A 14,389-nucleotide genomic window follows, 5' to 3' on the forward strand; every position below is an offset into this window, starting at 1 on the left:
AAGTTTAAACTGTCTCCCTGCCCACTTAGGACCTTACTAAACTGTCTATCAATCTGAAAAAAAAAAAAAATTTGTATAAGAGTGGGGACTTCCCTGGTGGTCCAGGGGTTAAGAATCTGCCTTCCAATGCAGGGGATGCGGTTCCATCCCTGGTGGGGAAACTAAGATCCCACATGCCGCGGGGCAACTAAGGCCCGCGCGCCTCAACTACTGAGCCTGCGCTCTAGAGCCCACGTGCCACAACTAAAGAGAAGTCCGTGCGCCGCAACAAAAGATCCCGCATGCCACGACTAAGACCTGACTCAGTCAAATAAATAAATTAATAATAAAAAAATAGATGTAGCAATAATAAAAGTGACCTAAGTTTAAAAAAAAAAAAAAAAAAAAAAGTAAGGGCCTGTGCTCAAAAACAGCCTTTCTGATGCTGCTCCATACACCAGAGGTGCAAATCTGTGGCCCACAGCGCAGGTAAGTCTTGCAGGCGTGTTCTCTTTAGTCTCTACAGGGTGGATGGAAACAGCATGCAAAAAGGTTGCCGGTATTAAAAAGTTTGGGACAGAGCATATTAAAAAAAATCTTTCTTTCTCATTCTCTTGAAAAATCACATCTGACATCACTGGGTCCACATTTCCTCACAGCAACAGCCGGCTGGCACCAAGCACAGCTGCCCCTTTAAATGGGACAAGCACTGGCCTAGTCTGTCCAGACTCCCCGCTTCAGGACTACATGCTTGCTTCCCTTGCTGGCAGTGGTTATGGCCCCAGGGCTTCTGACCCTTGACACCACCCCTCTCCTCCACATACCTTTTTGACCATGGTTGTCTCAGATGAATCAAGTTTGGCTCTCTTGGTATCAGGTCCATCTTCTACTCCTTGACTAACTTTGGCAACTTTGGTTTTCTCCCTAGAGGGTGACAAGGGGAGGGAATCGAGTTCTACCCTATAAATCATGCCATGAGAACAAAAAGAGCATCAGTGGCTCACTGAATAGGATGGTGGTTAAGAGCAAAAGCTCATACAGATCTGGCTCAAATGCCAGCCTGGCCACTGATTACCTGATGCCTCACTTACCTGCTATGTGGGAATAATAATCCCTGAAGAATTATTAGAAGAGAAATAACAAATTGCTTAGCACACTGCCTAGTACATAGTATACTCTCTATAAACTTTGTAAATGTTCCACCTGAATCATGAAATAAAGAGCTGAACTCAATTCCTCCTCTCTGCCATGGGGAGCACACATTAAACTAATCTGGCCTTCTTTTCTCTACTGTGACTTCTTTACCATTTATAAGGTGCCCAAAGAACTAGATTTTCTTAAAGCCATAAAACATAAGAGATACAAGAGATTTTGAACATGTTTGTCCTTCCCCCATCTCGACTTTACAGGCAAGAAACTTGCAGACTGGACAAAGTTCAGTGACTTGCCTAAGAAGCTGAACAAAAGAAAGCAGTTCTTGACTCTTGGTAGGAGGCTTCACCTACCACACAGGGTCTCTCTTTACCTCTCATCGGCAAGGGTGGTGGTCAAAAGTTACAGCCCCAAAACCAACTCTTGTAGTTTTACAGTACTGGTATCATCTGCCATCTTTCATCTAGAAGCTACAAGTTCAAAACACTGCAGGTCTCATTATGTGAGAATCACCATGGTCTGTAACCTCAATGTTCAAAATGAGACGAGGTCTGTTTGGTCCTCCAGAGCAGTCTCTAGACCTTGGAGCTTTTCCAAGGTACACTCTGGCTGAGTGTGCCTACAGAGTTGCCCATCTAACTTGTACTCATTTTACCATCTCTCAACCTGAACACACGCAAGCCCCAGCTGGGGAACAAATGTTTAAAATCTGAGCAGGTTCTCCCTGAATAGAAAGTGTGGCTTCACCACCTGAAGTCCAAACTGATCAGATACCCACATGGTATGTTTTGATCGCCTTAGAACTGCAATCTGAAAAAAAAAAAAAAATTTGTATAAGAGTGGGGACTTCCCTGGTGGTCCAGGGGTTAAGAATCTGCCTTCCAATGCAGGGGATGCGGTTCCATCCCTGGTGGGGAAACTAAGATCCCACATGCCGCGGGGCAACTAAGGCCCGCGCGCCTCAACTACTGAGCCTGCGCTCTAGAGCCCACGTGCCACAACTAAAGAGAAGTCCGTGCGCCGCAACAAAAGATCCCGCATGCCACGACTAAGACCTGACTCAGTCAAATAAATAAATTAATAATAAAAAAATAGATGTAGCAATAATAAAAGTGACCTAAGTTTAAAAAAAAAAAAAAAAAAAAAAGTAAGGGCCTGTGCTCAAAAACAGCCTTTCTGATGCTGCTCCATACACCAGAGGTGCAAATCTGTGGCCCACAGCGCAGGTAAGTCTTGCAGGCGTGTTCTCTTTAGTCTCTACAGGGTGGATGGAAACAGCATGCAAAAAGGTTGCCGGTATTAAAAAGTTTGGGACAGAGCATATTAAAAAAAATCTTTCTTTCTCATTCTCTTGAAAAATCACATCTGACATCACTGGGTCCACATTTCCTCACAGCAACAGCCGGCTGGCACCAAGCACAGCTGCCCCTTTAAATGGGACAAGCACTGGCCTAGTCTGTCCAGACTCCCCGCTTCAGGACTACATGCTTGCTTCCCTTGCTGGCAGTGGTTATGGCCCCAGGGCTTCTGACCCTTGACACCACCCCTCTCCTCCACATACCTTTTTGACCATGGTTGTCTCAGATGAATCAAGTTTGGCTCTCTTGGTATCAGGTCCATCTTCTACTCCTTGACTAACTTTGGCAACTTTGGTTTTCTCCCTAGAGGGTGACAAGGGGAGGGAATCGAGTTCTACCCTATAAATCATGCCATGAGAACAAAAAGAGCATCAGTGGCTCACTGAATAGGATGGTGGTTAAGAGCAAAAGCTCATACAGATCTGGCTCAAATGCCAGCCTGGCCACTGATTACCTGATGCCTCACTTACCTGCTATGTGGGAATAATAATCCCTGAAGAATTATTAGAAGAGAAATAACAAATTGCTTAGCACACTGCCTAGCACATAGTATACTCTCTATAAACTTTGTAAATGTTCCACCTGAATCATGAAATAAAGAGCTGAACTCAATTCCTCCTCTCTGCCATGGGGAGCACACATTAAACTAATCTGGCCTTCTTTTCTCTACTGTGACTTCTTTACCATTTATAAGGTGCCCAAAGAACTAGATTTTCTTAAAGCCATAAAACATAAGAGATACAAGAGATTTTGAACATGTTTGTCCTTCCCCCATCTCGACTTTACAGGCAAGAAACTTGCAGACTGGACAAAGTTCAGTGACTTGCCTAAGAAGCTGAACAAAAGAAAGCAGTTCTTGACTCTTGGTAGGAGGCTTCACCTACCACACAGGGTCTCTCTTTACCTCTCATCGGCAAGGGTGGTGGTCAAAAGTTACAGCCCCAAAACCAACTCTTGTAGTTTTACAGTACTGGTATCATCTGCCATCTTTCATCTAGAAGCTACAAGTTCAAAACACTGCAGGTCTCATTATGTGAGAATCACCATGGTCTGTAACCTCAATGTTCAAAATGAGACGAGGTCTGTTTGGTCCTCCAGAGCAGTCTCTAGACCTTGGAGCTTTTCCAAGGTACACTCTGGCTGAGTGTGCCTACAGAGTTGCCCATCTAACTTGTACTCATTTTACCATCTCTCAACCTGAACACACGCAAGCCCCAGCTGGGGAACAAATGTTTAAAATCTGAGCAGGTTCTCCCTGAATAGAAAGTGTGGCTTCACCACCTGAAGTCCAAACTGATCAGATACCCACATGGTATGTTTTGATCGCCTTAGAACTGCTTTCCTCATGCTCTAGAGGAGACCATCGGGCTTCCCTGGTGGCGCAGTGGTTGAGAGTCCGCCTGCCAATGCAGGGGACGCGGGTTCGTGCCCCGGTCCGGGAGGATCCCACATGCCGCGGAGCGGCTGGGCCCGTGAGCCATGGCCGCTGAGCCTGCGCGTCTGGAGCCTGTGCTCCGCAACGGGAGAGGCCCGCGTACCGAAAAAAAAAAAATTAAAAAAAAAAAAAAAAAAATAGAGGAGACCATCAATTTGGAAGGCAGGGGCCACATCTCCTATAATTCTGAGCACACAATCTATATATTCAGTAAGCTGTTAATGAACTGGTTTCCCAAAGTTCTAAGTATTATAGTTAAATACTTTCCTTAAATGGTTCATTTCCTACCAGTAAATAGGACTACATTTTGAAAAGGCTTTATGTTCTCTCCTCCTCTCCCCAGACTTACTCTACAAATTCATGCTCTCCGAGATTGGCAAATGTATATCCGTGGTAGCCAAAAACATCTCCCGTAAAGAACTTGATGCTATTTTTGTGACAGATCTGGTCAACTTTAATTATGATATCCCTGGAGCAGCAAGTCAGACATACCTGCAGAAAGAATGAAAGTGGTTGGGTGTGAGTTGTGCAGACTGTGAATCACCGCCCTGATGTCTAAATACACCTTAATGAACAGTCTCTCTGGGCATGGCTAAAGCCAGTTTCAAACTGGTACAACAGGTTCTTTGGATGCTATGGTTAGAAGACAAAAGAAAAGCTGCAGGTTTCAGTGTGTAGAAAATGTAAATCATGAGACGGTCACTTCACCTTCTGCAACCAAAATGAAACATGTTTAGCTATTAAGTAAAAGGCACTCAAATGAATTTGTTTCCCCTAAATCATGAACATATATAAACCATATTTCCGTTTTCAGGAAAAGGAAAAGACAGTAATATAACTTAGAGGAAGTTATTTCTAAATCATTAAACCTATTAATATCTGAATAAGGTACAGCAAGAAACAAAACCAGTTGTTTAAATTTACCCAAAGGTCATGTTTAAATACAAGGGCATTTTTCCCCCTTCTTCTGACTGATATGTTAAGATAAAGAAAATAAACAAGTCCTGCTGAGATTATTTTTCCACAGTTTTCGATGTGAAACTTTATCTGAATTTAAGGACAAAAGAAAAGGTTACAGCCCAAGTGACCTCCCATTCAGACTTAGACAATGAGACGGTGATTCACTCAGTGGAATTATCAATGTTGCTCTGAGGCCTCTAAGTTGTGTTCCAGTAAGTTGAGGTATTAGAAATAGCTAAGTTTTACTGCACAGAACACGACCTTTTCAGGAGAAGCTTTGTGATCAGGGCCAAGAAGACAACTTCTAAATTGCACATGTTTTCTTCTGAACATTGAAAGTTGGAGAAGAAATTACAAAAGGATTTTCACTTGATAAACCTCTTGCTGTTGTCTGGCAGCCTGAATATTGAAATAACGCTCACAGAGCAACGTGTGTCTCTGCTGCCATTCAAAGGGTGCAGTCACCCAAGGAAAAGTCAAATCTAAAAGATAAGACAGGTGCAGCTAAACATGCAATCAACTGACCAAATGGAGCCCTGCAGTCAAAACTGAGCGTGAAAACCTATGAAGACCAGTCAAACGTGGCTCAAATATGAGGAAGTCACGCCTGCCCTGTGCACATGCGTTATACAAGCAACAGCGCCATGCTTCAGTTCTAACAAAGCTTCTAGTTGCTAGAAGTTCAAAGGACATCTAGAGTAAACCAAATATGGTTACTACAGATAAAGAAATGAAGAGATGACTTATGTCCAAATGGAAAATGTTCCAATACCTGGACTTACAAAATAGAATAAAAAAAATTTTAAGGGACAAAATGCACAGATGATCCATCATTCCAAGCCCACATTTGAACAGATGCACATATGAAATACAACAGTGTGAAAAACAGAACTACTAAACCCAAATTCTAACCTCTCACGTAATGGGCCCTTCATTTAAAAAACAAGTAGATCATCTGTGACTATTGCACGGTTATCCAACATTTGTTAAGCTTTTCCAGGGTACAGGGAGCCATGTCTGAAAGGTCACAGACACTGAAACAGAATTTAACTTATCCTTTCACCTCTGCAAAGATTTGGCAGTGAAATCAAATGAGGCTGGATATGCCTCGTTTGGCTTAAGACTACAGTGATTCTGTCTAGTTATCCATGGCAACATGGTCAAAGTGGCTGTGTGCAAGAAAGAGACAGAGACAGACCAAGATCAGGTGTGTTCTTTTTAAAGACAAAACACAAGCTGTAGTTTGGTATTTCTAACAACAAAAAAAAGACTCTGCTACAGAAATTCACCAACTTGTTAAGTTTTCAGAAGAAAACATTTGCAATAAAATGTATAGAAGCTATGCGCAAAAATTCTGGAAGGAAGACAAAACACCAATGATAAAACCTGGTCTTGGGAAAAATATGCCCAAAGAAGAAACCAAAAGGCAGCAACTCACAAGCAGCTAGAGCAGATTCAACAGACTGGATCTGCCTACCAACACACTCTGAATACTAAGGCAATACACTAATAAGGCATATACACTAAGGCAATATAAGACTTCAATCTACTAGGGCAATATTTTAAAACTAAAGAATGGAACAGCTTAAAAACTTACTTGGGAAAAAGCTCAGATTTGAGATTCTAATGCTCCAGAGTACCTAGTATACATATAATTAGTGCTTTAATTTGCTGAATTCCTAAAGCAGATTTTACATTCTCTATGAAACTTACAGCATCAAATTGGGTGAAAAACGACTCAGGTTTCTTTTCTATATTCTCAGTGTCCACCTTCACATCCACCATGGGGTTGAGATTCTGTGCGCGCTCCAAAGAGGCTTCGGCCCTGTTTCGGCCAACAGACCCAGTACGGATCAGGAACTGGGCTCCGGGGTCTTCTGGAGATACCTAGGAATAATTTTTTTTTTTAATACTTGAATTTTGGGGGAAAAACAAATGAACTTTTCCATTTTAAAGAATAACTAAAGCATCTACCCTCTAATTGTAGTATTACTGTTCCTACAGGAATCTGCCCAATGCAGACTCCCTATACTCTTTCCTTCTGAGGCTTTAAAATAGACATTTAAATTTTTTTTTTTAAACTGGGCACTGATGGTTAAAGAGCACCCCCTTGTGTTTATAATGAAAATTCACTCTAAACAAAAGAAGTCCATGCTTTCTTAAGTAAATTTTTAACTGCTAACAAAATGACATAATCATCAGTGCTAAGAGTTGACCAAATGCCTACCATGTGCCCAATTCTAAGCAATCAGAGAGAGACATAAGTAATTTAAAGGATGTAGTCCCTGCCTACAAGTGGTTTAAAATCAGACCAAGACAAAAATTAGACACAATTAAGAATGTTTGAAACGAACTCTTAAATTCAATTAAAACTCAGAAAGGAGGACAGCTAGGCGGAGGTTGGAGCAGAGGGGTAATTTCACTCATAAGGCTGGACGTCAGCAGAAGAGAGCCTCAAAGACAGGTGATATAATCATCTGACAGCCACCAGTAGGATTACAGATTCCACTGTTCAAAATGCATTTCTTCACACATCAAACAGCTAATTTCATCATGAATCTCCATGTGTGACCCCGCCACCTTCACCAAGACTGGGTTCAACAGAAGTAATCCTCCTCTCCTGCCAACTACCCACAGTATACACTCTCCCTTACTATCTTTCCTCCAAGCAAATGAGCTGGTCCTCCTCCCGTTCAAGGCCAGCCCTCTAACAGTATGCTTGACCCATCCCATCCCATCCCATCCCATCCCAGGGATCTCACCACACAGAGAGAGATCGTACAGCATAGTGGTTAAAAGCCATGCTCTGGGATAATTCAGCTTGGATTCACAGCTGTGATTTGAATCCTGGCTCAACCACCTAAATGTGTGACCTTGAGTGAGTATGAGGGAATCACATGTGATGCACTACTTAATCACTCCACCAGGGGAGTCAGTAATACCTGTGCCCCACTCCTTGGCCTCAAAGCTCCCGGCTCTCCTTTTCCCCGCTGGACATTCCACTTTCTATATGGGCCCTCTTAGGTGCAGCTGTTCTCAGGATTCCACCTCGGAATCATTCATCTTTTCACTCTACATAGCTCCATAAACCAACTCCATGCCTTATAGTTTCTACCAAAATCTGATGTTATTTCTCAAATTGCTCTTACTGGTACAGATTGCTTCCTGATCCATCTGAGTCTTATATTAAACTGCCCACCAGAAAGTTCCTCCTGGAGATCTCATGGGCCAATCATAATCCGATTCCTATGTTTGTTGTCTCTGTTAACAGAAACATCTCTGACGCATCCAGTCACCAGAGCCAAAAACGTGGTCTTCCTATCCTCTACATTTCCTTGATAGCAGCCACCAGGTGACGTGGCTAAGCACATGGCCTCTGCCAGGAGTCAGACTGCCTGGGTCCTGGTGGTACCACTAACTGCTGTGACCTTGGGCGAGCCAATACTTCACTTCCTTTTCCTCCGTTTTCTTATGTGTAAAGCAGGAATGATAATCCCTACATCTCAGAGTTGTTTTGAGGCCTAAATGAGATACTACAACTACAGCTCCTAGAACAGCGTCCAGCACTTACAGTAAGTGTCAGCTGTTGTACTTCCTCCTTGCTTTCCCATACAGAATCCTACTGACTATACCACCGAAGCATCTCTCACCTCCCGGTGCTTCTCGCCATCTCTATCCCCACTGTCATTCCGCAGACCCTTTTCATCTCTCACTTAAACTATTAAAGCAGCCTTTTAAGTAGTCTTCTGCCCCATATCTTGTGCCAACCACAGTCTACACAGTATTAGTGATCTATAGAAAGCCCAAAGCTGAAGTCAACCCTCACCCATCTGAAACTCTTCAATGACTCCTCACCACCTAGACAATTAAGTAAGTTTACAGCAGAGCTTACCAGCTGGCCCTTCGTGACTTGGACCTCACCTGCAATCTGCAACCCCCCCAGCACCGTGGGCTTCACACTCTAAAAACACCAAACTGGGGGCTTCCCTGGTGGCGCAGTGGTTGAGTCCGCCTGCTGATGCAGGGGACGCGGGTTCATGCCCCGGTCCGGGAAGATCCCACATGCCGCGGAGTGGCTGGGCCCGTGAGCCATGGCCACTGAGCCTGCGCGTCCGGAGCCTGTGCTCCGCAGCAGGAGAGGCCACAGCAGTGAGAGGCCCGCGTACCGCAAAAAACACCCAAAAAAACCCCACCAAACTGTTATATTCGATTTCTACCATGCTGTCTTGTGCTAATGTCCCCTGCCTAAAACACAGCTCCTCAAATCCTGAAAAACCTCTGCTTGTTTTTTAAGACTCACTCAGCACTCCAGGAAGTCTCTCTCATGTCCGCATGCCACAACCTGAGTCAGGTAGCGTGCTCTGGTTTCTGGAAAAAAATTGAGGATGGTTCCCTGGTGGTGCAGTGGTTGAGAGTCTGCCTGCCGATGCAGGGGACACGGGTTCGTGCCCCGGTCCGGGAGGATCCCACGTGCCGCGGAGCGGCTGGGCCCGTGGGCCATGGCCGCTGAGCCTGCGCATCCGGAGCCTGTGCTCCGCAACGGGAGAGGCCACAACAGTGAGTGGCCCGCGTACAGCAAAAAAAAAAAAAAAAAAAAAAAAAAAAATTGAGGATGGGAAGCAAATCTTGTGCATTTTTCTATCGCCAATACCTACACTACTTCAGGGTAGACAGCAGGTGCTCTTGGATGCTTGCTGACGTAAACGAAATGAAAAACTCTAAGGGGCAGGAATTAACATCTTCAATTTATAGATGAACAAGCTAAGTCTCTGTGAGGTTAATTCCCTTTCCCAGCTTCAGAAGGTGTGATTTGAACCCAAGCCTTCATGATTCCAAAGCTTCTGCAAAATGCAGAACCATCTTCCTGGGACGTTCCTAGTCAGGGACAAAAGCACAAGCAAACTACAAAAGGCAGAACCACCAGAGAGTGTTCATGAACTATGAAATTTATGAGATGGGAGTCAGGCTGGGTAAGTTGACTGGGACCAGGTTATATGAAGCCAGTGGTTCTCAACCCTCCCTGACTTTTAGACTCACCTGGAGAACTTTTATTTTTAAATAACTCCCCAAATATTCTAAAGCACAGATGGGATTGAGAACCACTGTGTCAGGCTTTGAAAACCAGTCAGAGGAGTCAGGCCTTAGAGCGGAAGGCAAGTAGAAGGCACTATCAGTCTTTAAACTGAAGAGGCAACGGTTGACTCCAACTCTGGGTGGCATTCGTGCCAGTGCTAAGGCAGTGAGAGAACCACATCACATGCCCTCAGTGTTCTCTCATCCCCATTCTCAGATTACCCAACCAAATGAGGAAACTACCATCCCATTGTGGTTTCGTTTTTCCACACCAACGGCCTCCAGGTTTTGGAACCATCCTTCCTTGGGTCTCCACTCTTACCCTCTCTACACAAGGCAAACAAATTCTTCCCCTGGATGGGGTGTTCCTGCCACTAGGGGGCACTGTGGCTGGTGGGCGGGAGGATGTCAAAGCCGGGAGGGTTCAGTTAATTATCTGGTAGCTTGCTTGCAGGGATTTTCTTTCCTTAGAAAGTTTTGAATTCAAGTCAAAAATCAATTTGTGACTGTGATATTAAGTGAGCCAACCTATGTGTCTCTTTGTATTGCAGGAGAATTCAAACAACAAAAATTCTAGATATTATTTTCTCCTGAAACTCCAAACAAGGTGAGCTTTTAAAAATTTCATTAACATTTACTTTTGTCTACAGAGCCTATACCTCACACTGTGTGTGCTAGTTACTTAGCATGAGACAGGACCCCTGTTCATTGCCTAAAAGGAAAAAAAGACACAAATAATATCATGTGACAACGCAATTTTTGAAATATTTTAACTAAAAAAATACATGATTTCTGGAATTTGCTTTAAAAAACTGTCCCAAAAAATACAGGGGAAAAGATAAATAAAAAGATCAACAAAACATTGGTATCTGTAGAAGCCATGTAGGTGGGGTGTCAAATATTATTCTACTTCTGTATATATTTGAAATTTTCTATAAAAGGAAACCAAAATATCACTGAGGCATGAGAATGTAGACAAAGCAGCAGTTATTTTCACTTTGGAGCAAAGACAGGTCAGAGAAAGCTACACAGGGGTTGGGCACTATGGTTTATTATCAATTAAATAACATTCATATAATTAACTATTGGATGCTTATTACATGCAGGCACTACATTAAGTGGTCCATATACATTCTCTCAGATCCAACATTTCCCCAGGTAATGCCCGTGAAGCATCTCCATCAAGATCTCCTGAGATACCTCTGTTTTTCTTCTGAGATACCTTTTAAATGTATATATTCCTGAGCCTTATCTCAGACTTTGTAAAGTAGAATCATTAGGGGTGAAAGCTACACCAAAACAAAGCCCCGAGGCAGTTCTGCATTTTAAATGAGTGATTCAGGTGATTTAAAGGTACAAATAGGAAAAGCACTCCTCTACTCCTCACAATCACCCTCCAAGGGAGATGCTAACTCCACTTTACAGACAGAAAAGGTCATCAAGGAGACGAGAGCCTCCACTGGTTGACAACGTAGGATATGGTGGAGCTGAATTCAAACCTGGTGCTGGCGCTGTCAGTCTCCAAGGGCTTCAGTGCCACTGACACCAGCCCTCCTCTTTCATAGCCCAGAAGGGGCAAGTAGGAAGGCACGAAGTCTCCACGTGTTTATACTAAAGAGGGGAGATGGCGAAGGAGAGTGATAAGGCCGCAGAACATCTCACCTGCTCGTGATCCAGCATGGTCAGTCCTTTCACTCCAGCCAGGATGAGATTCTTGGCGATTTCAGCCCCGAGTCCCTTCATGCCAACAAGAAGCACCCGGGAGGCCCGCAGCCTACAAGGCAGATATTGTCAACGGGATGAAAGAGGAAAGTGGAAGCTCCCCGAATCATTGAAGAACAAAACAAGACAAAAACAGGGAAATGATCTTGGATTTCATTAACTGCACTTAAGCGTCCAGGCCTCAAATCTTGAAAAAGAGACAGGCTCCAATCTATCCTGCTGAGAACAGTTCATTCAACAAATATTTATTGAGCACCTATTATGCCAGGCCCCCTTCCAAGGTGTGCAAATACAGCAGTGAATAAAAAGACACAATTCCTGCCCTCAGAGCTTGTATTTTGTAGAGACAGACAAACAAATAGAGATGCATAATATCTCAAAAAGTGAAGAAAATCAAGCATGGTATGGATCAGGAATGATGGAGGATGTGATTTTAGTCAGACTGATCGTGAAGGCCTTTCCACAGAGGTGCTGAGCAAAAATCAAAATGAAATGAAGGACATACATACAGATACTTGGGAGAAGAACATTCCAAGTAGAGAAAAAAGCAAGTGCAAAAGCCCTGAAGCAGGAGTGCTTGGCATATTCCAGGAGCAGGAAGGCAGACAGAGCAGCGGAAGAGCAGTGAGCAAAGGGAAGAATGGGGGACTTCCCTGGTGGTCCAGTGGTTAAGACTTCACCTTCCAATGCAGGGGGTGTGGGGTTTGATCCCTGGTCAGGGAACTAAGATCCCACATGCCTCCCCACCAAAACACCAAAACATAAAACAGAAGCAATAATGTAACAAATTCAATAAAGACTTTTTAAATGGTCCACATCAAAAAAATCTTAAAAAAAGGGAAGAATGGTAGATGAGGCTGTAGACAGAGTCAGGGGCCACATCATGAAGGCTCTTACAGGCACTGTCAGGATTCTGGATTTTATTCTAAAAATGATGGAAAGCCATGGGGTGGGGGCGGGGTTGCGGTTGGAAGGGGAAGAGTGTCACAGTTAAGGTGAGAGAGGATGATGGCCTGGACTAGTGTGACAGCAGAAGAGAAGGGGAGAAGGGGTACTATTTAAGCTATAACACACAAGGTGGCCCGAAAGAGGGCGCATCTGGGAAGTGTTTAGCTCATTCTGAGCCTGTAGAGTGACGGAAGATGAGGCTTAAAAAAAAAATGGTAGGGCTTCCCTGGTGGCGCAGTGGTTGGGAATCTGCCTACCAATGCAGGGGACATGGGTTCGAGCCCTGGTCCTAGAAGATCCCACATGCCGCGGCAGGGCAACAAAGCCCGTGCGCCACAACTACTGAGCCTGCGCTCTAGAGCCCACGTGCCACAACTACTGAAACCCGCGCACCTAGAGCCATGCTCCACAACAAAAGAAGCAACCGCAATGAAAAGCCCGCACACCGCAACGAAGAGCAGACCACGCACAGCAACTGGAGCAGACCACACACATCAAGGAAGACCCAATGCAGCCAAAAATAAAAAAATAAAATAAATAAATTAAAAAAAAAAAAAAAAGGTAGCAGTCTGGACTTAACTCTGAGGTCAGCAGAAGGCAGTATAGGTCCACAATACCTTATTCGAAATCCCTTGAAACAGAAGTGTTTCAGAATCAGAATGTTTCATATTTGAAAAAGGAAATAAAGGGAATTCCCTTGGGGTCCAGTGGTTAGGACTCCGTGCCTTCACTGCTGAGGGCCCGGATTCAATCCCTGGTTGGGGAACTAAGATCCCACAAGCCGCGCAGTAGGCCAAAAAAAGAAAAAAAAAAAAAAAAAAGGAAATAAAGAGTTTGCATCATATACCTTGAAAAACCCCGTCAGTATCTTAGGCAGCACCCTGTAATCAAACTCATTAATATTTCTGCAGCAAATGTATGATTATTCACACTGAAAAGCATTAGTAAGAACTAAGAACAGTCTCACCTAAATTCAAGTTCTGCTGACCAATGAGTTTGCTCCTAATTTATGAAATGAGTCCATTCTCATCAAGTACCACTACTAAGGAGAACATGCAGAAACTCTTTTCCAAAAATGGTTCTAATAATTATGGACACTTGCATGTCATCAGGCTAGATGTCTTTAATGGGAATGATGGCTGATAAAATCAAGTCCTGCACTGATTCTTTTTTTTTTTTTTTAATTTTTGGCTGCGTTGGGTCTTCGTAGCTGCACGCGGGCTTTCTCTAGTTGCGGCGAGCGGGGGCTACTCTGTTGCGGTGCACGGGCTTCTCGTTGCGGTGGCTTCTCTTGTTCCTGCACTGATTTCTTGATGCTAGCAGATTTGGGATTTCCTTCAGTGATATGACCAAAGGGTAAAATGGCGGGGGGTGGGGTGGAGGGAGAGAACAGTGACATAGGCATATGTCTGGGGCTCAGCTTCTCCATTATTGCTTTTTTCTACATGGCCCTTCCACTGCCAACCACAGTCTAGCTGACAGGAGCCTTTCAAGTGACAATTCCACTTCACCAGAATAACTGGGCAGAGGGCTTAGGGCATAACAAGCAAGGTAAATAACAGAGATGCTAGCAATGAGCAGGTCTCTTACCACAGATTGATAGCATTACACCAGCAGAGGGGAGGAGGAAGGAAGCCATGCAGCCTTCCAGAGTCGCTCCAATCCCTTGAGAATCAGCACATATAGTAAATAAGCAATGTTTCCAAAGAGAACATCGTGCACATACCAAACCTTTGACATTAGAAAGGCTGAGCAGCCATGC

The 14,389-nt window shown here is 44.0% G+C and overlaps 1 protein-coding gene across 1 annotated transcript; it reads right to left on the reverse strand.

Annotated features, from left to right (window-relative positions):
* Positions 1–2,292: 2,292 nt before the first annotated feature.
* Positions 2,293–12,454, reverse strand: LOC102991632 (SUMO-activating enzyme subunit 1). The gene is made up of 5 exons (XM_028478332.2): positions 11,620–12,454; positions 6,598–6,771; positions 4,274–4,416; positions 2,693–2,792; positions 2,293–2,388 (listed from the first exon to the last, which is right to left on the reverse strand). The coding sequence occupies exons 1-5, from the start codon at positions 11,698–11,700 to the stop codon at positions 2,293–2,295; spliced, it is 594 nt and encodes a 197-aa protein (XP_028334133.1). The 5' UTR covers positions 11,701–12,454.
* Between the last annotated feature and the right edge of the window lie 1,935 nt (positions 12,455–14,389).

Source organism: Physeter macrocephalus, chromosome 17 (assembly GCF_002837175.3).
Source record: "Physeter macrocephalus isolate SW-GA chromosome 17, ASM283717v5, whole genome shotgun sequence".
NCBI lineage: Eukaryota > Metazoa > Chordata > Mammalia > Artiodactyla > Physeteridae > Physeter > Physeter macrocephalus.

What these genes read in the sequence shown, in the direction of transcription:
- LOC102991632 (XM_028478332.2), bottom strand. Translation starts at nt 11,700, where the DNA reads ATGAAGGGACTCGGGGCTGAAATCGCCAAGAATCTCATCCTGGCTGGA. An exon ending in CCATGCTGGATCACGAGCAG is followed by an intron (nt 6,772 to 11,619) that starts GTGAGATGTTCT and finishes AATTATTCCTAG; the next exon opens with GTATCTCCAGAAGACCCCGG. An exon ending in AGACAACCATGGTCAAAAAG is followed by an intron (nt 2,389 to 2,692) that starts GTATGTGGAGGA and finishes TCCACCCTGTAG; the next exon opens with AGACTAAAGAGAACACGCCT.